We start from the raw sequence: 26,792 nt of genomic DNA, 5'->3' as shown, positions 1-26,792 counted from the left end.
ACTACACAGGGCTGAGAACCTCTACAATAAGAAAACTGTTGTCATTATTAAGCAAATTACGTTGAATACTTCAGGCAGGCGTTTGCTCTATAGGCTGAAGGAAGGATAAAAGAAAACAGTAAGTAAAGTACCAAAGGTTGATTCTTGATCATTTGGCACATTTATTCCTGGAACTTAAAAATTAGAGAGGCCACAATAGGGCCACAGCTTGACAAATATCTAATTTGCTTAGAAGAATGGGACTATCATTAAGCATTTAAAGAGAGACACAGATGAGGAGGAGTATGAAGGCAGGAGCAGTGACTGGCTACTAGCTAGAGATCATTCATGGCTTGAGGATTCTTCCAAGTCATAGGATTTAGTTCACGAACCCAGCCAGGACCAAATAAAAGCTGACACAACTCATCCATGGCTAAGGCACAAATCACTCCTGGTGCACTCAGGCCCCTGAAGCCCCATTGGCTCTCTGAGAGGTTTCAAATGGGTTTGGCTTGAGGTTCATAAAACCCAGTGATTCCCTGATCATATGAAAAGCCTATTAAATCATGATGTCTTGGAGAAGAACCCAAACAAAAAGGAAATTCTAGAGATCTCTAGGTGATTCCACTGTGCAACCAAATTTGGGGACCATGAAAATTTGACAAACCAATCTGAAACCACAGCTGCAAAAAAGAGCTCCTCCTTCCTCTTTAGCTGAGATTGTCACCTGCTCTGCCCCATGTTTCTCCTGATTTCTCAGTGTAGGTTAAACCATTTCTCTTCACCCCACACCATACCTCACCTGTGTCCTCACCTGCTGATTTGTTCCTGGCTGTGCTTCTCACTTTACAACTTCGACCACATCATTACCTTGTTCAAAAATTTCTAATGAACCCCATTCTGATCTGGAGCTTCGCAACCAAAATATAGTTACCTGCGAGCTTACAGAAAGGTACAATTCCAGAACCCATCTGGGTCTACTGAATTAGAATCTGCATTTACTAATAAGATCCCCAGGGAATTTGTATGAACGTTTAAATTTGAGAAGTATTATTCAAGAGCACCATTCTCCAAAGTATATTTTGAAGGACACTCTCAAGGACAGAGAGTATCCTGCCTGGATTCAAAGTCACACCATTCCCTCTCTTTACAGGAACTCTGTCCATTCAAACAGTAGTTACTGAGTGACAACTACGTCTCATACTGTGCTGGGTTTAGAGGGTTCAGCAGTGAAGATGACAGAAGTGGTGTCTGAATTCATGGACTTATAGCAAGGACAATATTGACATGGAAAGGTAACTACGGGGATATTATAAAGGGGGATGTGCGGGATGCCCTGGGATTATCTAGTTAATGAGGTAGACTGGGGATGGCCTAACACATCTGGGAGATCTGGAACATGAGAAGAGCATTCCTGGGGAAATGCCGCCAATGCAGGTCCCTGTGGATGCATGGGGTCAAGACAGGTGGGGCATCTGACTACAGTGACAGCTTCAAACACAACAGGTGCAAAGGCTCAAAGCAACTATGGAAATGCTTGCCTAGTGCTTACTCCATGCAAGGCAGGGCTCTGGGTGCTTTCCATATATGTAGGTGTGACTATTAACCCTGTTTTATAAACAAGGAAACTAAGGCACAGAGAGATGAAGTATGAAGTGTCCCCATCAGAGAACAAACTCTGAAACTCAACCTTGTCCATCTGGCTCCAGCATCTATGTTCTTAGCTATCACACTTTACAACTGTTGAGCTGGGAAGAACATGATGCATAAAAGCTGAAAAACAGGCCATATGTCCAGAGTTCAAGCAGTGTTTGTTCGCGGATCTTTTTTTTTTTTTTTAATCATCAGAAGGAGAATGCATTAACATTCAGGAGCAGCTACTTACAACACATATTTTTGGGGATCATCCCATAGTTACCGAATCAGAATATCTAGCTATGGAGCTGAATATCTGCATTTTAGTAATGCTTCCAGATGATTTAAAAACAATAAAGTCTGAGGACCATAGGTTTAGATGTACAATTTCCTTCAATATTCTCCTCCCTCTCATAGTCCCCCTAATTAACCCAGAGTTACTTAATAATTTATTGGTCCCAAGGTATAAACTAAACATGAGGATAAATAGGATTGAAGTGGAAAGTTGGAATAAATCTGAAAATTGAATCTTTGCTCCTCCAGGTCCCCTGGCTGCCAGGCTGTGAAAAGAATTACCTAGGCTTGAAAAATTGGAGGCAAAAAAAGACCACAGAGGCTTAGAACTATTTTCATTACAATGCCAACCATTTAAATAACTAATTGAATCTCTGGAAATTGAAGTAAAATTTAAAATTGCCAGAAGAGCAATTATTTCACATGCTCTCTGATTCCTCCATCCTTAGCCAGTGCTAGAAGACTCTCAGGCAGCAGAGAATTTTCTTGAATGTAGAATACATGCAAGAGCAGTAGCTGAAGTAATCTCCAGCCACTAGGGTGCACTGGCTCAACAAAATCAATATGCCTCCTTCAGTGTCAGGGGACCCTGACAGCTCCAACACCAGTATCTGGCTGCCAGTGGGGTATTCTTTTAATTCAGTCTTTCCTCTCTTATAATCACTTAACAAAGGAATTATGCTAATTTCTCGTGAGGAAGAAACTAAAAGAAATAGCTGAATCTCAATTAAACTCCTTCATCATAACTTATTTTCTTTTCCTGCATTTTCTCAATATTTATCTTTATTTATCTTTGAATGTCTTTCAAGTACAATACCACTAAAATTCCAAAAGTCAGTCTCCTAGATGCTGACTTTCAAATGGTTCAGAGAGATCACAGCTCTTCTGTCTCGATCTGTCTGGAAGTGACATTATCCTGTTCATTCAGTTAGTTCACTTACTTGATATCCCCATTCAGATAATGAGTTTGGAAAAGTTTCTGGAAGATACTGTTATTTTTATCCCTCAAAAGATCAGAAAAATGTTCCACTGTAGTTTTCAAAGTTCTTTCATTTTCAAACTATTTATTTTAATGCTATCTATAACAAAGATCACTGGATACAACCATGTTAATTCTATGACAAAAGAACATTAAGAAGATGAAATAGCATGGTTATGAAAACCTTATGCAGGTTCCCCACCACTGCAATATAAGACACAGATGGTGACAATCTTCCATAGCTGTCACTACCCCTTTGCCAATCAACCCCCCCCAAGGGGGGGTTTGATGTGTCAGGCAGATCCATGTCAATGTTGGTCCCCTTTTCATATCACACAACGTGTGAGTCAAAGAACGTGGGGGATCCTAGATGCACAGGGATGGACTTTCCCAAGGAAAGGTGTGAATGCTCTCAATCTCTGGGATAGGTTCTCTCCTCCCAGAACCGCATACAGTACATCCTTGCCCCTTCTTCCAGAAGGCTAGTACAGCCTGGTCCTGCCTGAGAAGACATTACTAGCCAGAGAAGGCTAGGATGTGTGGATGAAACCCAATTTACTCTGGGCACTAGGGTTATGATTCTATGCATCCTTCCTTTCCTTGGAGTTGCCTTTTCTTACTGTGGCAATGGTAAGATCCACTGGACCAAGGCTAGGGTATGAGACTATGGGAGAAGAACCAAATTATTAACTCTAGGTCTTAGGTGGAAATGGAGCTTTTGGACTAGAGGAGTACTTGTATCTCCACACGGACTAGCTCATCAGGGGGAGTGAAATAAGCATGGGGGGAAAGACCCGTTCTAAGAAAGAGGGGCATTTTACCAAAGTGCTCCTGTGTGTTTTTTAGGACTTAGGTATTAACTATGCTGGATCATCGTCCTCTAAATACATCCAGGTGTATAAAGTATCACCATTTATAGTAAAGAAACACAAATCTTATATTGTGAATTCCCGTACCTATTCAACACTTTTTACATATCTGTCCTTGTTCCTCCACAGGCTTCTATTTATCAGTGATGTAAGCACAATGCTTAAGGCCCTATAGTCTAATAAAGATGCCCCCAGTCAGACTCCCAGCACACAGGAGCCACAAAGAAACGGTGTTGGTGATGAGGCTTTAGAAGGAACCACATGTGAATGGCTTTTCAAAACACCACAACAGGGATCCCTGAGGATGAGCACTCTTGCAATGCACTCCAGTTGAGTAACCAGTGACATTACAGCATCTAGCAACTGAATATGTTTTCCCTGCCAAGTCCTGACGGATCTGGAAATTCAAGGCTTCATTTACAAATTTTACCAACCTTGCTTCCCAGGGGGACATGCAAATGGAAAAGAAAGATGCTCCCGTTCTACAGTCTCTCATTTATTTAGCAGTGAGGAAGACAATTCAGGTGGGTTAGGAAGAAAAGCACTAAAAACAGAATGCACCGACCTGGTTGGCAGGACCTCGGGCAGGGCGTCCACTCACTGAAAGCTGTCACAATGCAGTCTTTTTTGCACGGGAGAAGGCAAGGACGCACTGTTTCAGGCCGAGTCGAATCTGGACATCTGTCAATGTGAAGAGACAATATCAATGCCTCCTGGAAGAAGTAAGTGGCTTAGCAGAGAACTGTAGGATTTCAGAACAGAAAACACTGAGGGCCTGGTTGTTCCTTCTATAGACAAGGAAGAGAGAGCCAGGGAGGTGAGGCTGCTTGCCCAAGGGCTCCCAGCCAATGGCAGAGTCAAAGGCAACTTCAGTTCTCTTGACCTTGAGACCAAAATACTTTTCACTCATCCAGGAAAAGAGCAATCCCTGAAACTAATGAAAGGGAATGCCTTCACAAAAAAGTGTCACCATCAGCATCAATTCAAATGACATTTGATTTTTTTTTTCCTGAATGAACACATCTGATATTTTTCTTGAAAAGCATTTTATTTGGGATAATATATCAAATCAGTGATATTCTACAAAAGGAACAGGGAAATACAAGGCAATATGTGAACATATTGGGAAACAAAAATCACTGAAAACCACTTAAATATGCTCTACATCTTTGATAATGAACAGAACTTTAGAATATTTAAACGACTGGCAGGTATCTCTTTAGAACATGTGGATTGATGAGCAAAATATGACAGGTGGCAAATGTCAAATACACTAACTAGCATTAGCAAGAGAAACACTGCAGTTCTGTTATTTTACTGATAATGAATGCTCACATTTGGGAGGAAAATACTATAGTCAATTGATTCATAATCACTTGGAAGAACTAAAGTCTCAGAAAATGGCAATCAAGCCTCTGTTTGTTTTCTTGCCTGCTTACTTGTTTTATGAACACAGAGGGCTAAAAACTACATTGATTGTCTTCTAAAACGGTGATATGCCAAAAAGAAAAACAGGAAAGCCCTCAGCAACATATATTTGCATTTTAAATTCTGTTCCCCATAAGTTCCTCATAAAGCACATAAATGCAGTGTGGGTAAAGCTTAGCAATATGAGCTCTGGTATTAAGTAGGCAGTGCTGAGTTAAGGGCTTTGGCTAGCTTCTTTCATTAATTCCTTATGACAACAGTGAGAGGCATTATAACCTTCATTTTCACATGATAAACTGAGGCACTGGAATAATCAGTAATGGACCCAAAGCCACATGGGGAGAGACCATTTGAGGCAAATTATGATAGAAAAAAAAAAACACCAGTGTAGCAAGTTCAGACAATCAATAGACCTTCTTGAAGGAGAGAAGAGAAAACAGAGGAGATAAAGCTAACGAGGAAAAGATGAATTAAAAAAAAAAAGTTCAGATGAAAAGTCCAAGAATTTTATACAAAATGACCAACATGCCAATGCAAAGGTTGTCCAGTTTTCAAACACCAAGACAAAGTAAAAGGACAGACAATAATGGATGTGGGAGAAGAGGAAGAAAAATTGGTCACCCAAGAATCTGGCTGACATCAGACCTCATCAATTTAGATAATGATCAAAATGAAAACATTTTCTTAGTTTTAAAACGTTAAAAACAATATATAAGCCAAATGTGGAAGACAGAACTTGACCATGGAACAGAATGTACATGATATCATTCATGCCACCATCAGGTAAAGACACAGTGGACAAAGCGGGGGAGCTGGAAGGGGAGAGAGACAGAGTGGAGGCTTGGTTGTCCTTATCTGACAAAGTAGGTGGGCAGAGTGATGATCTAAATGTAAATGAAAACAGAAATAAAGTTCTAAAAAGACCAATCAAGAGTACTAATGCAACCTACCCACAGAACACCAACAATCTGGGATTTGAGACAGGAGTTAGTGTAAGTGGGCTTAGGTTCATTGCTTTCACGAGAGGGAATCAAGGAATGGGCATTATAAATTGGTAAGTGAGGAGAGGTATGAATGATGTGTGGAAAATGTATCATTTAGAGTTAAGAGGTAAACATGAGAAAGGGAAGAGGACTAAGAATTATACTTGTACTGACATAAAGATACAATGGACGGAGATGAGACACTAACACAGTGGCTTAGTGGCAGGATAGGGGGCAGGGAGGGGGGGTGGGAGAAGGGCTGTGAGCATCAGGCTTCTCTTTGTTATATATTATATTTCTCCTTGCATGTCATTATGATTTGTGAACCATGTGAAAGCTTACCCAGTCAAAATGGGGTGGGGGGGTGCAGAGACAGAGACAGAGACAGACAGAACACATAGAACAACTGCTAAAATATGGCTGTGGTTGTGTTTGAGATGGTAGGATACTAAATGGAGCGGGAGATGGGTGGGACCTATGGCTTGCCATCATTAGTCTCTCTGTATTATTTTACTTCTTCTATGGACTATATGAAACTTGGATAAAAATGGAAAGTAGACATACAGAAAAAGAATTGCTCAATAAATTATTAGTGGCATTATTATTAATCATCCTTAGTATACACAGAAATGCTGTCTATCAAAGAGATCAATTCAATAAACAAAACAATAGAAAGAAAGAAGAGTGTCTTTGTGAGAATACAGTGTTACTTAAACAAGCTACTTGGGTAAGGAAAATTTATGTCATACTTTATTAGAGATAGCAAAAAACGCTAAAATCATTCCCAAGTCCTTTATGCGCATTCTGAGGTCTACTAAAATTAAATTGAGGTGCTCTTTATTCTAACTCCTCTCCAACAGCGCCTGGAGTATGGTTGGAAATGGAAGTGTGACTTGAGCAACGCCAGCTTCCTACGTGCTCAGTGGGGCAGCAGGGACCCCACGCCCAACCAGCCATTTCACACTCACTCGTCCATTGGCAAAACAGCTTAGAAATATTTGTGGCACTGGCTTCAGGCTTCAGAGAGAGGCTGATCTTGAAGCGATTTTGCTCACTTCAATTAGGAGTAGATGTTAATCTCTTCCAGGGAACTGATCTTGCCTACTTGATTTACCCTTGATTAGCAACACTCACAATAAATACTCACTGGGCATAGTATCAGCTTTTCATAATACAGCCCCTTTCTCTCTGCACATTCTTCCCTTCTTCCCTTAAGTCCAAAAGAGAGAAACAGTATCATCTCCTCAGTGGCAAAGATCAAGCTCAGGTTATATTGCTTTTATAGAGGCCATGAACTGGAATGTGATTTTTGGTCTGATAGGAGCCAAATATTCTCTTGTCAGTGAAAACGTTTTTTTTGTTCATTTCTTTTGCCAGTAAGGTTGACCCTTTCTGCAGGGGTTCAACTTCTTCTTCCTTTCTATTCACATAATGTCTACCCCTTCAAGAATCATCACATTTCTAATTTTCATAAGTTCCTTCTTAGCCTTCAAAAATACTGTCTTTGACCATTAGCAACATGTGTGCCCTCCATATCTAAGAAAAACCGGAAGGTTTATTTTTGGTATTGTTGTATTGACATTGATCAAAAGGGTTTTGACTGCTTTCATGCTGTTTTCATGCGTGTGTGTGTGCGTGCGTGCGTGCGCATGTCTCTGTGTGTTTGTGTGCCTGTGTATGTATGCACAATACATAAACTAATTTTTAATGCCTTGATGGAATTCCATCTTATATCTTAAAAGTGCCATATTTTAGCTCAGTGTAAATATTTAATAACAGTAAGTGAATGATTGAATTGTATTCAATGTTATTGGAGCCTGAAGACAAATAAATCCCTGAGGATATTAGGCTCATTTATCCAGCCATTTCCAAAACAAAATTAAAGCCTTAAAACCTAGGGAAACATATGGATTCACTTTTTAGTTAGTAAACAAAGTATGGCCCCTTGGCTTTTGTCATAATTTATACTTCCTAACTTCATGTAACACTCAGACTCTAGATTGGCAGTGCTTTCAATAAAAGGATGAATGTATTTCACTTCAGCACATATATTTACCTGGACCAGCACTGGAATGCTCTATAACTACTATCTCGTTGTCGCCCCATAGCCTTCAGCTCCTTATAAGCACTGTGCTGAAATGCATCAAACTGAGCTACAAAGACCTGCCATTTTTCAGTTGGGCCTCCATAATCCAGATGCAGAGATGATGCTCCATTTCTTTGATCAGTCCTCTGACCCAGGAACCAATGCACGTCTCACTCAGCTAGGTGGGGCAAACCTGCCAACTCTGTCACATTAAATGTTTAAATGGAGCTCTGTATTATTATATCTCACACAATGCCAGGTGTTTTCACTTTAAAGGCAGAAAGTGCCTTATCAGGATTTAGGAAGGCTCCAAACTGTATGTTTTTAATCTTTTTTATTATGATTACCTTTTTTGTATACTGCGACTGAAAAAAAAAAAAAAAAAAAACAATGAATAGTGAAACAAAACTAAACAAAACCCCGGAACTATCCCAATAAGCTCTCACTTCTGTTCCACTTCTGCCCTGGCTAGTTCTCATTTTCTGATATGATCAGTTCTATTACTCATACAATGGTAACAGTCTCACCTATACAACTGCATAGAGACCAAAACACCAACCCAGGGAAGCAAGAACTTGCAAGGAACTCTGCCTTCCAGTGCAGTGGGCTTGGAGATAAAACACATTATATTAAGCCCAACCGTTCCATGGAGACATGCTTCTTTCTCTGTACCCTGAAGGCCCCTCTTTCTTCAGGATGTTTCCTTCTCCTTTTCTGTTTCTAGTCCCCTACCCCCACCCCAAGGATTTCACAAATGGCAGGGAATCTTTTTCTACTGTAATAGCTTTCACATAAAAAAGAACAAAAAATATATATTTTTCAGAAGGGCAGAACAAAAGATATTTTCTACTGCTGATAGTTTCACTATCTCACTATGCGCTTCAGTGGACACTAGGTATTAATTTCTTAGCTCAATTAATCTCCTTAACCTAAAATTTTTAAATTAATTTTACTCAAGTCAATCCAGGCTCCTCATATTTAGCAGGGTTGTTTGGAGACATACAGTAAGAATTCAACCTAAGTTGTTAAGTCTCCAGCCTCCTTAGCAGGGTAAAAAGTAATGAGCAATGTGTGTGTGTGTGTGTAACACGTGTGTGTGTTAGGGAAAACATCTGTACGATTCATTTTTCTGTGATGGTAAGCTGAGCAAAACTAGGGGTTATTCACAATAATAACATTTATGTGCTCAGGCTTTTACAAACAAAAACAAAAACAACACCTGTCATTTGAAGTAATTATAAGGATAGAAAAGGGGCTTCCTGATCATATAATCCAACTTTTCATGTCCAAATAGTCTTTTAAATGTGGCAATTTACTTGGTGTCACTCTTAATTCTAATGTCCCTTTGCTAAGAAATAAACAAACTGTACTTGTATCAAGTGGATTTTTCCTGTTCTGGTTCAGAGCTGAGAAGTTTTGTGTCAGGCAGAAGATCAGACATCAGGCATGCTAAATTTTCTCATCACAATAAGGAATAATAGTTTGCTGCATTTTATGTAGAGTTTACTACTATACCTAAGCCATATTTAATTTTATTTGTATATTCAAGCTGATATTTCACGTGTCTTTTTTAAGCAGCTGAAAATTTACATCATAAAAATGAACATTATCAAGGCTGCAATCCTTCTCAAGATAAAAGTTCTCATGTCTGAATAGTATCTTTACAAGCCTTTAAGGATTTTACCATAACCCTGTGAATTAGATTTTCACCTGAGCCAGGTGATATGTAAAACATTATTGTCCATGTTTGGCTATAACTCCCACTGATTCAATCAGTCCATGTAGTACTATGCATACCAGGCAAGTTGCAAAACACAACGGACGTCATTTGATATTCCAAAAACAGCACAAGCAATGTAGAGTCAGGTCTAAAGCAGAAATAACATTTATGAATGAATAAGAGTAGGAGGTGATACATCCGATCTAGTCATTACTCTTTACGGCAGTCCCCTTTGCCAAAATTATGATGGTGGATCAAGTAATTTTTCTTGAACAAAGGAGAGATATCAGCTTTTCTCGATCTCCTGCAATTCATATCCAATCCTTGTTGAACCCTGTAACTTTCCTACACATCAATCTGGTTCAGTCATGGATTCCAAAGTCATTTATGGTACACTAACTATATGCCAGACATTGTGCCAAAGTCTGGGGTTGCGGCAATTAAGAACATCCAACTCCAGCCCTGTGGGAGAGAGAGAGAGGAGGTCTTGTGGACAGTGCTTCACTGCAAGTCATATCATCTCTGCTTGCATCTGCAGAGCCATCTGCACATCGGATGCTCCAACCCAGCAGGACCTGGCCAGTCTGTACTGCTTCGGCCAGCAGCGGTTCACTTCCCTTAACTGGGCTCCTATGACTTTCCTTACACAACTCTTGTGGTTTCCATGCCAGGGTGGATAAGGCCCAGCGCCTAGTGTCAAGGTGGCCCAAGGTGAAATTAATCAGGTGTTTCAGTTGCCCAGGACAGCAGCGCAAATTGGACTGAATTAGGTGGAAGAGCAAATGTGCCTGCCCACATTGCCGGGAAGGGTAGGGGCATGTTTAGTGAGATGGGACAAGGGCTTGATGCTGCCAGGATATGTTCTGCTTCAGTTTCTGCTTCTTTCTGAGCATCACTTCCACTCCCTTTGCCTTTTTCTTTTAGGACCATGCCTATGGCAACTGTCAATGCATATACTTAGAGCCTCATGAACAGAATGAAGAGAGGGATTCATTTTCCCAACTCAGAAATTCCCGGAGAAGCGCTCTAAGTTGCCTCATTTGTGACACTAGACAAAAGCTTGAGCATGCCCATCCTGGGGATATATCACCCCTGTGACAGGGCTAGAGTCTTCTACCACAAGGAAGAGACTAGTTGAAACACATCCACTAGAAAATCTCCATGGACAGGGCAGTTACCCAGTCACTGCATATTTCATAGGTGCTTTACATTTTCTTTTCCAGAGGCTTCCCACATAGACTGAGGAAAAGTCACATCTCCTCATTTGGTCTAGCGATAAAACTCCCACAGCTGAGTTCTCTGCCTAATTACTCTTTTTCCTCTATCACTTGCAATTGCCCCTGACCCTTTTTGATATCTATATTCTAGCTCCCATGTCCAAGTTATCCTATTTTTTTTGTTTTGTTTTTTTTTTTAGATTTAGATCTTCAGGTACAGAGTCTACCATGTATGAGATTGCAACCTACTCACAGGCATGAATTAGTCTATTCACACGGCTATATGGATTTAGTGCCCATTGCACAAAAGATCAATGGAACCCAACAAAGAGTGTAACACAACCCTATCCTTTCAAAGTGGAGAACTTACCTTCACATTGACCTAGTCTTCACATGATTGAAAAAACGCCAAAAATACTGAGATGAGGTCAAGAAAATGTTTGATTACTCAAACAGATTCAATATTTGTGGGCCACATTTACTTTCCATTAGCTAATGCATGTATTATAATCTTACTAATGATCCATATTTTAACTGTTTCTACCTTTGTTTTTGAGAGATAAATTCTAGTCGTTAAGAGTCAAATGAAACAAATTCCTTTTCCCCCAGCACAGACCGAATCATATTCATTGCTTGATAAATGTTTTTGACTAAAAATACTCAACCATGCAATAATCACATGCACTTTCAATAAATTATTGGTGATACCTTTTGGTCATCACTTGTCCCACGTGACTCTTGACACAGAAGACCCTCCGTGTCTGAATGCCCACACCACAGGTAGCTTCTCCAGTCCAGCCAATGGTGGCATTAAGGGCAGTTACCAACGTGTCTTCAGAACAGGGGCCCCAGGGCAATGTCTCCCAGTAAAGCTGCATACAGGAATGGTCATTGCATGAACGATATTCTTGGAGGGCCTGACTAGGGGGACACAGTTTTCCACCTGTGAAAATCAAAATACAAAAGAATACATAGTCGTTGCTGTTGTTATTACCAGGTTGCTGTTATGTCGTTCTTATTTTTGTTGTTTTTGCTATTTTAATGGTCCACAAAGATGGTGTTTTTGACACAGGATTCCAAAGGCCCAGGACTCTGTACCGTACCTTCTGCCCTTTCTAGGGCCATGATCCTTTTGTCCTGAGTAACAATCTGAGGGTAATCTATTGTACTTTTCCCTCCTAAACAGTAGCAGCAGTACACATTGATTAGACCAAAAACAAAACAAAACAACAACAACAAAAACCAGATTCTATTTCCCACCTTTGGATCATGTATCTCTGAGATAAACTCCAAAGAAATCTGCTTTTATTTTAGTGCTACATGATGACTACATAAATTAGTCCGTTAGAGACACTAGCCCGTGACCTTAAAGTGGTATTAGGTCAAACATATACACTTACACACACATTGCCTATATCTGGCCTCTTTTTCCTAAGAGAGCATTATTTTTCTCAGCGAATCATTTTAAGACACCCATCCTCCATCAAGCAATGCATTTTATGCAATTTGAGAAATCCAGAAGTGTCTCTTAAAGTTTGGCAGAAGAGAGCCCATCCTTAAACTCTGAAATAATGTCTGACAATGGGTTATCCACTGGCAGGGAGACGAGACAGATGTGCATCCTTACGCTCTTGGGTGAGTCAGACAATCAAACTTCATTACTGTCTTTTCTTTCACATTTTTATACCCATGTAAAAACTGGCATTTATCTAACATATTGATTTTTTTCCTACTCTTCCACCCTATGATGTTTTATTCAGTGGGCCAAATGCTCGAAAAGATTTGTGACCTTGGTTTTGTTATTCTTGTTATTTTTTTCCCATTAAATACTACTGACTTTTTTCTCCTTCTAGAAATATAAAAGACAAGAGCGTGAAGTAACTGCACTTTAAGAATATGAAAATCTTCATTCATCTTGACCCTGGCCCCATTTTTCAGGATCACAGAACAGAATCTTGTTTCAAAAGGAGCTCCTCACAGCCAGTGGCCACACCACCCTGCTGTTCTAACTGAGCCATAGGCAGACAAAGCCAAGGGAGAGCCTGAAAGAAAGGACATGTGCGTCTGGGGACACACACCATCGCTGTAAATGATAGAAACAGCTGCTCCTCTAATTTGTTCTGATGTCACCCGTCTACATTTCCATAGCACATTTTAGCTTCTTCAAAGCCATGTTCAGAGCCTTCATATTCTTCCCTCTCACAACATGCCAGCATGACAGAACAGGAAATCAGGCCGACGTTAGTGGCAGTGCCTGTTCAAGAAGCCATGTCTCTTGATTCCTCATTTGGAGCTCTTTTTACCAGACATATTCCAATTATATTCCCAAATGTATGAGCCACCTGAAGCTGGATGTGTGTCAATCAAACTTTGGTTTTTTTGTCCCCAAGAAAGTACAATGAAAAATAACATCCATCTGACTGCCATGGCCTATACATAGGTTTGAGCTAAGACAATTCATGTAAATATAGGACCCAGTCTAGATCAACTAGAGGATTAAATAGAAAAGGCATGCGTGGAAATGAAACTTAATTTTGATTCAGGCAACAGAGCTATCACCTATCCGTGACTACTTCTACTACATGACTTTCTCAATTGCCTACTAGAAAAAAAATAGTAAGTCAGCAATTGACTCCACTGTCGAATCCTTTCTTATTACTCACCTTCTCCAGCCAATGCCAGGATAGTCCTTGACCTGGTCTGTTTCCCATCTGAATTTTTATTTGAACAAGACTGGGAACAGGATGACCACTCTGTCCACTCACTCAGCACACAATCCATTCGGCAGGGAATTTCACAAGGCATCCTTTCTGGAGGCGGGGATGCTGGGCAGAGACTCCCTGATACATCTTCTCCTGTAAGCAACCAGATCGAGACAAATGCTCATTACTGCACAACTGAGGACAGTCCAAGGAACATTTAGGCATGTTGCTTCCCCTGTTACTTCAGTTTAGCCCGGAAGACTTCACCAGGTGTCTAAACCAATAAAGTGTGAAAAATGATGGCTTCTTCAGCAATTCATAATATTTATGTCAAGAAAAACTGCCAGGAGATCATTTGGCATTTAGAAAGGTAGATACCACAGCAAAACTCTCATTTGTCATGCTTCGCAGGGACAAAATGGGCTTCTTCTAGGAACAACAGAGCCATGGATGGCTACGGATAGACATGATTGACCTGCTACTGACAACCATGTGTAATAAGTATATGTTTTTCTGCAAAACAGGGGCCAGAATAGTCTGTTGGCCTGCAAACCTCAATTTATGTGGAACATTCTATCCTATACTATAAAGAACTACATCATTCTAATTACCTTTGGGTGCTTTTACCTCCAAAAGTGTAACTTTAGGCAAGGTTATCAGATGACAATTCTTTTGTTCTGTTTGGACCTAGTGGTAAATAATCCCAAACCACAATGGAAAGGGACTTGTGGTTAAAATTGTATAATGTTGACACAAAGTTGAAAGCCCATCTGAAATTTTCCATAATACATTCATTATTCCGCCTCTGAATAATCTGAGGAATTACTCAAATATATATATATATATATATATATATATATATATATATATATATATATATATATAAAATGGGGGGTAGTTGGGGGGTTTTTTTGTTTTTGTTTTTACAATGAACAGATGTTAAGACTAAGGGGATCATTTCTAAGTTACTTTTCTATATCTCAAATAACTATAATAATTAAAAAAAATTCTCCTTTAGGTTATATAAGAATAGGTCACTATTATAATTCTAGTGTTACTCTTTATAGATAATAGTTCAACTCTTACTATTTGCCCTGTTCACTGTCACCTCATAAAAACAAAAGACATGAAGAATAATGATATAATTTATAGTTTGAAGTAACCGCACAGAATGTGGAATGGCATCTATAGGAAGGAGGCAGTTTTGTCTCTGTGACTTTATACCTGTGGAATTCTCCTGTCATCTGCTTGCGGCAAAAAATAAGTACAAAGGGGACTACTATTTATGGGGCATCTCCTTTGTGCCAGGCACTGTCCTTGTAAGAAGCTCTTGGAGGCAGGTGTAACCCATTTTGTTTTATAGATGAGGAGTCAGTGGTTCTGGAAGGAAAACTTGCTCAGGGTCATGCAGGCCTGAGTTGGGTATCAAATTAAAACTTTCTGACTCCAATGCTTTTGCTTTTTCCATTAACCACATTGTGTCTAATTCTAAGGAGACGGATATTCCTTTGCTGAGGAAGTAAATAAAACCAGCCGACAGTGAGAAAGACTGCCTGGAGGAGAAGACAGTACACTGTTAATATCTGCATTCATATTTGTAAATGAGGCCAGGCTCATTGCCCCTGAGGTGACAAATAAAACTTTTCAAGCATATTATGGGAAGTAATAGAGATTCTAGCAGATAATCAAGCTGAAAGACCAGTTGCAATCATTCTCTTTTCAGTCTTAATCTATTTTCAGGTTGAGTCCACACTGTATGTTACACACATATATACATGCACACAGATACTATCTCTCTGCCACACACACACACACACACACACACACACACACCAATACAGCTGAGAGGTAGTACTTTCCCAAGTACAGAAGCAAGGAGACCAAACAAATGCCCAACCTGCATCTAATCAAAAGTTAATTTCCACATTTGTGAATATTATTAACATAATTTTAATACAAAGCACTTTAAAGCAGTGTCTTGCAAAGGACATTTTTGAGGAATAACAGGTATTAGTAGGGCTCTTACAAAAAAGTGGGAGAAAGCTGTGAAAACTGAGTTAAAACAGTAAACTTGGTCTCACTACTGAAGAACTACTGAGAGTGTTGAAAATGCCAATGTACAGTGTAAATTTCCCAGGGTGAAAATGGTGGGTAGTGTTTTTCAGCCTTATCTGACTAATGACCATCCTTTTTTGAGAAGAGTATCTCCTAGTAGTGGTATTTTTATGAATATGTTTTTAGAAAACTCTGTCTTCAAGAGTTATACAATTATCAAGTACTATTTGATGAGCATGTACTATGTCCAAGGTGTATGATGAGGTAAAAATTAATGAAGATACTATTATTTACCCCCTCGAGTTCATGCTTCATATCAGAGATGAGCTATAAACACATACAAAGAAAACTTAGTCCAAACGTAAATGCCAAGTTCCAAACAGAAAATACGGTTGTAGCTCAGGGAAGAGAAGGTCCTCTGGGGTCTAGCTTGATATCAGAAGGCTATCAACAAGGAAAAATAGAAAGGTCGAAACTTGGTGGCAATGAAAGAGGGTACTTCAGGCAATGAAAGTATCAGCGAAAAGTATGGTGGTAGGAAAATACCATGTATTTAGAAGACAATAGGGAAGCTGCATGAAGAGAAGAGAAGATCCACGTTGGAAGAGTGATTTGACATCAAATTCTGAATGACTTAGACAGACACACAACTTCTGTCATCTTTCTGCCTTCCTTAAATTCCCAGTTGCTCAGGTTTGCAGAGACCCAAATTTAACATCCTCTCCAGTCATCACTCAGCACCCTCATTATTCATGTCAGGAGCTCAAATCCTTTGTAAAACCTAAGCTTTCACATAAACTGATATACCTATTTCCTCAGTGCAGTTAAATGTCAATAATCCCGCCAACATTTTGATAGCTTGTCTATACAGGCTAATTCAGACATGTGAGCAAACAGATGAGATTTTCTTTAGGGAAACCAAACCACTAGTCATAAGCAGGATCTGTAATTTGTGAGTGAGCTGCAGGATGGGATCCTCATTACAAAGTGTCCTAGTTGTATACAGTTAAGTGTCCACAGGCGAATCCTAAAAAACAAAATAATAATTAAAAAAAAAAGGGGGAATCCTAGCACCACTTATCCTCTTGAGTGTGTCACTTAACTTCTTTGAACCTCAGTTATTTCTTCTGTAATAAAGAAATAACAACACCTTTCAGGGATATTCTAAGGATTATAAATCATTTATGCAACATACCTAGCAAGGCATCTAGCATATGGATGGCTCTCAATATACACAAAGCTTTAAAAAACAAACAAACAAACAAACTGTTGTTTGCAAAGATGTGATCCACAAAAACGTAACGGCCTTCTTTATCTGAAAAATCTAGAGATTGATGTTACAGCCATGGAAAGCACTTGCTTTGCCACTCATATATGTGTACAAATAACAACCAACAGCTTCACAGTCTGGCTCACATAAACTATAAAAACTATTTATAATTATCCAGATCATTTTATTTATATGGTTGGTGAATCTAAACCATTTAAGAGCCAAAAATAAAGCACTTGAGTCTGAATAACCTCATCTGCCCATCCACATCAGTATAATTATCTTCCCATTGTACAGAGAGAATCCATCTCAAAAGAAGAGCATCTTTATACTTTCCTGTTTTCATTTTCTCGGATGGATCAATGAGACCAACTGAAATCTCAGGCAAGCATGGAAAATAAAGTGGCACATGGGACAGAAACTTAGCCATTAATAGTGATTTTCACAAGCTCTGATAATCTAATGTCATAATAAAATAGAATATATTTAAGAGGGAAATTGAATTCATCTTTCAAGAAAACTGTGAAATTGCTTCCAGCCCTCATCAGCCTCCCTAGGATCAATAATAACAAACTCCACATTCTCTCCTCATGGAGTATACTTATTTAAACCAATTGTGACTCTGAGAATATGGGATATGATGCTGCTTCAATGTGGCCACTCCGTTTTGTTTTTTTGAATAATTTAACACGGTGAAATTGACATTGTATAAAATTAACCGTTTTAGAGTAAACACTTCAGTAACATTTAGTAAACCACAATGCTGTGCAACCACCACCTCTATCTAGTTTCAAAACATTTTCATCACTCCAAAATAAAACCCTTTACCCATTAAGCATTTTCTCCCCATTATCCCCTCTCCTCAGACTCCGGCAGGCATCAAGTTATGTTCTGTCTCTACAGATTTATCTATTTTGAGTATTCCGTATCAATGGAATTACACAATTTCTGATCTTTTGTGTCTGGCTTTTTTCACTTACCATAATACTTTGCAGGCTCATCCATGTTGTACCATATACACTACTTTATTCCATTTTATGATGGAATAATATTCCATTGTATGTATCTACCACAATTCATTGATCCATTCATCTGCTGATGGACATCTTTTGGCTATTGTGAATAGTGCTGCTATGAACATGCTTATATATGTACTTGTTTGCTCACCTGTTTTCAATTATTTTCAGTATATGCCCAGGAGTAAAATTTCAGGGTCATATTAATCACTGTTTTGTTTGTGATTCTGGGGACTGTGGCATAGATGGCCAGATGACTAGGGTCTTGGCCATAGCTCACACTACTGTCCTTCTCTCTTCCCATTTCCAGCTAAAAGCAAAAGTACTTAGATGAAGTAAAGATTCCTGAGCATGTAAATACACTCACAATTCCCTAAAAACGTTTCTTTTTCCAATTCAAATACTACTTAAAGTATAAAGAGCTCATGCAAACTCTACAGCTACTGGTCAAGCAACCATCTAAATGTAATGCTAATGAGCTATTAGAGTTTGGGCTTTCCATAGCAAACTAGTATTTAAACCATACCTATGCTATATACTATATCCTATTAACATTCTTTGTTTTGTGACCTCTAAGGAATTAGAATTTAATATTATGAAGTACCATCTATCTTTTAAATTTTTTAAGATTTATCTATTTCTTTTAGAGAGAGAGAGAGAGAGGGAGAAAGAGAGAGAAAGAGCATGAGTGGGGGGAGGGCCAGAAGGAGAGAGAGAGAGAGAATCTCATGTAGACTCCTCACTGAGTGCAGAGCCCAACAAGGGGACTGATCTCATGACTCTGAGATCATGACCTGAGCCAAAATCAAGTCAGACGTTCCACTGACTGAGCCATCCAGGCGCCCTTATCTATCTTTCATAATAAAAGAACAAACAACTATAATTCTTAGTTTTCTGACCTATATTATGTGTACAAGAAGAGAAAGGATTATAAACAAAATGGAGGAAGAAAAGAGAAACCCAGCTATTCACAAATCTACAGTACAATTTGGAAAGTAGACCAACATTTGTCATTATACAAACTTCAAACTACCTTGCTCTCCCCCAAATAATGCACTCTGGGTACTTTATTGATATTTTCTCTTGTATGTTATTATACTATCCATGGAAAATAATGAAACAGTTATTGAAAACACTCTACATGTCATAAAATTTTATGTCCTATTTAAATCTCAGAAAAGAATGCCAATAAATGTTGATTAAATGCTTGCCGACAGCTGAGTAAGATATCAACAGATAATACATGGTAAATTTACTGGAATTGATATGCACTTAATTTCATTTTTAAATTTAAATGTTACTTTCTTAAAGGTAAGCAGCCCCTGGCCACTTCTGGACTGAGACCCTAATCAGCTAAGGAAATGTTTCTATTTCAAATCAATAAAAGATAAAATAAAAGCTAAGGACTAAGCGCAATCTATGTGCACCAATGCAATGCCAGCAATACAATGACTGTTTCTGCTTCTTCCTGTCACGATTTGAAACGTATTTGTCTACCTAGCTGACACACATAGGAAGACAAAGAAACCCGCTGTTAGGTATTATCAGGGTCCTAATAATAAAAACAAAAGCAACTGCCATAAAATAACATCAGCATCTGGTATTTGAGAAAGCATACAGTGTATTATACTCTGCACCAACCACATTAATGTAGGGGTGTACTGAATATTCAGAGTAACATCATTAGTTAGGTACCACTGTTACACCTGAGACACAGGAAGGTTAACAAGAACAAACAAACAAACAAACAAAAACATGCTCAAAGTCATATAGCTAGTAAGTGTCTGAAATGGGACTGGAAATCCTATCTGTTAGACATTATGAACTATACCCTTATCTATGATGCTGACCACTTCCTGGCTCCTACCTCACATGCGCACTCCTCATCACATTACTTCTGGCTGATGCCAAAACATAAAGAAGGGATACTACACAAACTATTGTCAGCTAACCAATAAATTTAGTATTAGAAAGAATAAGCCCAAAGGGGTGGGCACCTTGATCTGGGAAGTGCATCATGGGTGGGACAGAATATGGCAATCCTTTGCAAAAATGGAAATGATAAGCAGATGAAAAAAAGCTCAGAATGGAAGGATGGTAGAATAAGACAGAACGCAAGACCAGAGAGGAAGAGGAAACTAGGGACACTCAGCAAAAACAGTATAATGTGTGGTTAGATAAATAACACAGACACAAGCTAAAGCAAAATATATAATAATGATGTAAGGATACTCATAAAGTTAAAAAGAAACAATAAAACTCTAATAGCTAATAAAAGAGAAAGAAAGAGAACATAAGAGCAAAGGCTAAGATGAATGGGGGGACTCAAGAGAACTGGTAAAAAACAACAGCTAAAAATAAGAAGACGATATTTCCAAGGTAAATATGTTTACAGAAGCCAGAAGTTAGCTAAAATTTCATCTACATGGCAGGTGAGCTGCTTGTTCAGAAGCCTGTCAAACTGAGCAGCTATATGAAGTTCCCCAGCATATAATAACATCATCACAGAGGCTAACACTTTGATTGCTTAGAATGTGCCCAGCACAATCTCACATTTTACATGTCGTTATTAACTCATGTAATCCTCAAAGCATTAATAACAGTAAACTCATGCACCATATGTAGCAGATGTCAGTTATTACTCTAAGTGAATTACACACATCAGCTCATTTAAATGTCACAACAATACTATGAGGTAAGAACTATCATTATGCTCATCATAGACACAACAATATTGAGTCTTGGAGAAGTAAAACAACCTGACCAAGGACAAACACAACTAAAATAGTAGACCTTGAATTTGGACCTGGGCAACCAAGTTCTAGAGCCTGTTTCTTAAATATGATGCTTCCTTGACACTCCTTATCTTCTACCCACTGTCAGGACAATTTATGTACGTGGCTACACAAGGCCTGATCCAGTAAGTCAGTCAAGCGTAGGGGATTACAATACCTTTAGGTCATGAGTACCGTACTAAGTGTTACTCAGGGTGAGAGAAAATGCAAAAGAGTAGAAACACCAGAAACAAACTAAAATTGCTCAAAGAAAAAACAAAAAACAAACTAAAATCTAACAACATGCCTTAGCAATGAAATGTCACATTTCCTTGGGCTTACTCACATGTTCCAGAAGAAAGTAACCACCATTTCATGTGTTTGTGTAAAAGGTTTGAAAATTACTCAATTACATCTTAGGTATGGGGAAAAAATTACTATATAGTACTGTTTTTGACATCTACCAAAATTGGACCTTGGAAAATAACTTTTTTTTCTAAAAATGACATCAATTTACTCACAAGCCCCAATTTCTGGTTGACAGACAGGAATTGGGAAGGGATGGGGAAACATAAATATAGCCATTTAAAGTGCCTACTAAAATATTCCCATTGACTTGGTCTCTGTATATCAGTACCTAGTTTTTAAACAGGCACCTGCTCTACTGCTAATTTCCAGGGTCTCCGACATAGCTTCTGATTTTCTAGTCCCCATACGTCACACTCATCTAGACCTGACTCCAAGCCGTTTCCAGTTTCCTGGGGCAATCAACACTTCCACATCCCACACTGGGGCATAAAGGGATTTTGGGATGCCCCCATGTCCTAAATAGGCCCAGAGAGACCAGATTGGGAGTGTGGTAAGTGGTGAGCTCTGGTGTCCGTTTTGTGCCTAAACACAGTACACCATTGTCTCACTGTTGCAGCCCCATTCCTATATGTGTGGTACAGGGAACCGTGTGTGCACAGTTGCTTCCCAAAGGGTCAAGCAAGGGAACAGTCCCTCTGCTTTTACTTTCCCTTTAACCTACCTGAAACATCCATAGTTTTCATTTTCACGGCCCCATATTTCATTGGCAAAAGAAGGGGGGGGCAGGGAAACTCATCTGTGTACCTTCTCTTGATATCCTCTCTAAGCTCCTCCTTTCTGGCCCCGGAAACTGGCCAATGTAGAACTCTGGCTGATGCTAAAGCTGTATAGAGTCCTTTGGCTTCCCATCTTGATATCTACAGGGAGCTATTTGAAATTTACAAAACACTTTTCTCCCATATGCCTGGCTCTTACATATGAATCCTGGTTTTAAGGATTATTGTTCTCATGAAAAGAGCTTCAAATGCCATTTTGGGGCACAGACTTATACTATCTGTTTGCATTCAAGGTATAATAATCTTGATCTTTGGACACAGTGGATAGCTCAGAAATCAGGTGATGTGGGGGGATGGGTCTTGTCCACAATGACAAAAAAAGCATGCTGTTACATCTCAAAACAATCTGATGACATCCATTTAGTAGAGAAACTGTTTGTCATGAGAATTTATAGAGATTCTCTGTATTTTTTACAAGATGAATCCAGAATGATAATAATGGAATATGTAATGTAGGACATGCTTCTTCAAAAGGGAAAATCTTGAACTAAATAAACAGTGACTTATAAAGAATAGAATATTTAATGAGGAGCTGTGACATCTGGATTTGAGTTCTGCCTTAAACGCCTAACCAAAATGTGGCCCTAGAGAACTGTTAGACTTTTTTTAGGCTTCGGATGCCTTGGATAAGTGGTAGGAGGGGCACTGCTATCATCCCTGATTATATTATTCGGTCTGGTGATAGATCAAAGAGGCTAATGTAAAATAATACTTTGGAAATTGCAAAGCACCATTTATATATAATGTGTCTTTTTATTATTGGTGAAAATGAGGATAAAGGATATCCCAAATAGAAAAATGATTTGGATCAAAGATATTATCTCTCTTCTCCATCCTAATTTTGTCTTAGCTAGAAAAAATAACAGAGGAACTGAAATGAGTATAAAGGCAGAAACAATATTATTCATTTTGTCTGTTTGTCTATCTACCTGTCTATTTATACATCTAGCTATTCAGAAAAGGATCTGGACCAGCTTGAATACGTGGTATACCTTTAGAAAGTACAAGTTGTCTAGAGGTTTGCAAATATTTGAGAGCCAATATTTTTAAGTTAAACTGGGTAAGTCAATAGAGTAAACTGATAGTATAGCAGTAAAGAATGATCATTTCTTTCTATATAATTAACCTTCAGAAACATAATTTGAATGCCTGTAAACAAGAAATATAATTTATTTAGCTACCTCATTATCATTGCACAATTAAGATGTTTTCAATTTCTCTGTGACAAATATCACTGCAAAGAATATTCTTGACCATAACATTGATTGATTTCCTACGAATAAATTTTTGAGAAATGGAAAAACAAAGTCAAGGGAAATGAACTTCATTAAGGTACTCACACGAGAAAACTTGCCAATGTGTGGGTTTTTTCATTATTTATCGTTATCCACAAACTTTTTAATTTACATACAATAAAATTCCCTCTGTATTGTATAGTTCAATGGGTTTTGGCAAATGCATAGAGCCTTGTATCGACTACCATTATCATGATACAGAACAGTTCTATCAACACAAACATATCCTTGTGCTGCCCCTCTGGGGTCAATCTGTCCCCAGCAATCCTAATCCCTGGAAATCACTGATCTGTTCTTTGTCTCTATAGTTTTGCTTTTCTCCCCCCAGAATGTCACTAAAAAAATGGAATTATACAGCATGTAGTCTTTGTAACAAAGTGCATTTGAGGGGCAACGATGTTATTGCTTGTATCAAGAATTTATTTATTTATTATTTATTTACTTATTTTTGATCTGAGTAGCATTCTGTTGTATGGATGTAGCACACTTTGTTTATCCATTCCCCCTGCTGAAGGACATTTGGGTTGTTTCCACATTTTGGTGATTATGAACAGATTCACATAGATTTTTAGATGAATATATGTTTTCATTGGGGGTCATAAATAATTAGGTGTCCATTGTAACACTGGGTGATATGTAAGTGTAGATTTTATAAGAAACTGCCAAGCTATCTTCCAAAATGGCCATACCATTTTGCCTTCCCATCAACAATGTATGGAGATTCTAGTTGCTCTGCATTCTTACCAATGCTTGATAGGACCATATTTTTTTGGTGTTCTTTGTTTAATTTTCATCATTCTTACAGAGATACAGTGAGATTACACTGAAATGTTGATTTACATTTTCGTAAAGGCTAATGATGTTGAACATCTTTTCGTGTGCTTGTTTGTCATCTCTATATTTTCATTGGTAAAGTGTGTATTCAAATCCTTGACTCATTTTGTAATTGGGTTTTGCTGTAAGCTGAATGTTTGTGTTCCTTCAAAATTCATATACTGAACCCACAATGTGATGGTATTGGAAGTGGGGCCTTTAGACGAAAATTAAGCTTAGATTTTCAAGACAGGGGGAACCCTCATGATAAGATCAGTGTCGTTATAAGAAGAAAAAGAAGAGCACATAGTAAGAAGGTGTCTGTCTCTAAGCCAAGGAGCAGGTTCTCACCAGATACCAGGTATGCAGGCATTTTGATCTTGGACTTCCAGAACTGTGAGAAATAAATGTCCCTTGTTTAAGCCACCTTATCTGGTTTTGCCAAAGCAACCAAAGTTGACTAAAACAGGTTGTTTGTTTTCATATTGTTAGGTTTTGAGAGCTCTTTATAAAGTCTGGTATTGAGAGGATGTGACCACTGGTGGACCAGTGAGCTGGACCCATGCAATCAGAGGCTCCTCACTCCCTCCCTTGTCCTTGGAATATGCATTCCACTTGCCTTTCCCTCTCCCGGAGGCTGACCCAAAAATATGGCTTTGAGATACTGATGCAGTATTGAGACCATCTGGACTGAATATATGACTGAACTTACTCATTTAAGACCTCTATATAAACTTTAAAGATCTGGCAGGCAGGTGTATAAATCTACTCATCTTGTAGCTGCCCAAAACAAGCCTTGTATGTAAGGTCCCTCACTCATTAAACCTACCACCTACCAATCTGAAGTCATCTTCTTCCTTCTTCCATCTCCTCCTGCCCTCTACATATGGGGTCCAGTTTCAGGTCACACCTGGGAAGCCCCAAGAAGCTTGTGAACTAACAACTGGTGAGCCTGGCAGGAAGGAGGCATCCGCACGAGTTGGCCATCAACCTCTATGTGGGGAGGAGGGACCCATATATTAGATGCTTGTGGACTATTATGAGACAACAGGGGTGATGCTTTAACACATCTGTGTGAGATCTGTGCACAGCACACTGCAGCTCAGAAGAGAACAAAGGGTGCCACGGTGGGCTGGCCTCTACTGTGTTGGGCTGGCCACTGAGGCCCCACTAGAGGCTGCAGCTCGGGTGCCAGAGTTGGAGGAAGAGCTGAGGGTACAGAAGGACGGATGGTGGTCTGATGCTCTGCCAGCTTCGGGGCTGGCTGACAAGGTGGGGGAGCAGGATCATCAGCTGGAGACCTCAGCGTGCCCTTCTGCAAAGCTAGGAGGGCAAAAGCTGCTGCAGTTAAAGTCCAAGCACTTGTGACAAAGCCTGACTGGGACGCTAAGCAGTGGAATCTCTGGGAAAACAGGAGAATGAAGAGGGGGATGTTGTGATTGACAGTGACCGGGGGGATGTCCCATGCCCTCTGACCCCTGATCCAAAGGAAAGCAAAAGCACAGCAACCACCACCCCAGCCAGTGGGCAGCCCCCAATTCAGGAAACATTCCTGACGAGAGAATATGAGCCTACTAACCTTATCGATACAGCTGCCAAGTTCCAGTGAAAAGCCAGGGAAAGTGTCCAGACATGGTTAGTGCAGTTAGGGGACACAAGGGCACCACAACATTTCTCCACAGGGCAGAAAAAAGAGAGAGGTAATGTAAAACATCCCATACCTCCTGCCCTTTGGCAGCACCTGCATGGTACGAGGAGGATTCAAGGTACTTGACTTATACATTGGATGACTCTACCCCGCACTGAGGCTTGGCCCAATGAGGGAAATCTATAAAGGAGGTACAACAAATTCTTGGGGGGAGGGTTGGGAATGAGACAGGCCATCTACACACTGTCCTGATCAGGCCACATTCACTACAGGAATGAAAGCTAAGATACTCCAGTCTGCCCCCAGTACCTGGTATGAGACACTGATATACATGCTGAGCCCAGTTGTAAGACAAGACATTTATGGTGTTGAGCAACCCATTGGCTGATCTGGTGGGAAGTGACAAATTCCAGGAATGCACATGAGCTGTGGAGAAGACCCAAGACAGAAGGAGTTCAGAATGCCAAAAGGCTATCCCACTTGGCTGTAAAGGGTCAGGTAAAAATAACCCTAAAGCAATGACCTCATTGCTGCATGGCCCTCACGTAAACAGATAGACTGACAACCTAATGCTGGTTGCTGTGTATGGAAAGCCTTAAAACCTGGACAATAGTTCAGACCTGCCCCATCTACCCCTACCACCCATGATGCCTGACCTGCTCCAGCAGAGGCCTCAGAGATATAGTCCTATTGGGTGTGAGTGCCTCCCATGTCCTGAGGGCAGGATGCAGACCAAGACTGCCTCCAGGTGAGAGCCACTGGAGGAAACTAGAGACCTCATGTTGAGTTCAGTATTCGGTAGTCCTCCAGAAATACACAAAAGGTGACAGGTATGGAGGATAGAGGAGCCACATATACTCACCCTCAGAAGTTTTCTGGTCCTT

At 39.5% G+C, this 26,792-nt stretch overlaps 1 protein-coding gene across 1 annotated transcript in view; it reads right to left on the bottom strand.

Moving 5' to 3' along the window:
- The window catches only part of THSD7B (thrombospondin type 1 domain containing 7B), a 772,830-nt gene that overhangs the window by 371,371 nt on the left and 374,667 nt on the right, over positions 1-26,792 (bottom strand). The window contains exons 7-9 of the mRNA XM_027590003.2: positions 13,854-14,045; positions 11,899-12,133; positions 4,322-4,437 (exon numbers count right to left, since the gene is read on the bottom strand). Of these exons, the coding sequence (XP_027445804.2) occupies positions 4,322-4,437; positions 11,899-12,133; positions 13,854-14,045 (543 nt within the window). The remainder of the gene's footprint in view (positions 1-4,321; positions 4,438-11,898; positions 12,134-13,853; positions 14,046-26,792) is intronic.

The sequence above is a fragment of the Zalophus californianus genome, chromosome 3 (assembly GCF_009762305.2).
Source record: "Zalophus californianus isolate mZalCal1 chromosome 3, mZalCal1.pri.v2, whole genome shotgun sequence".
NCBI classification, from domain to species: domain Eukaryota; kingdom Metazoa; phylum Chordata; class Mammalia; order Carnivora; family Otariidae; genus Zalophus; species Zalophus californianus.
Note: the sequence above shows the minus strand (reverse complement) of the source record. Positions and strands in the feature narration are given on the sequence as shown.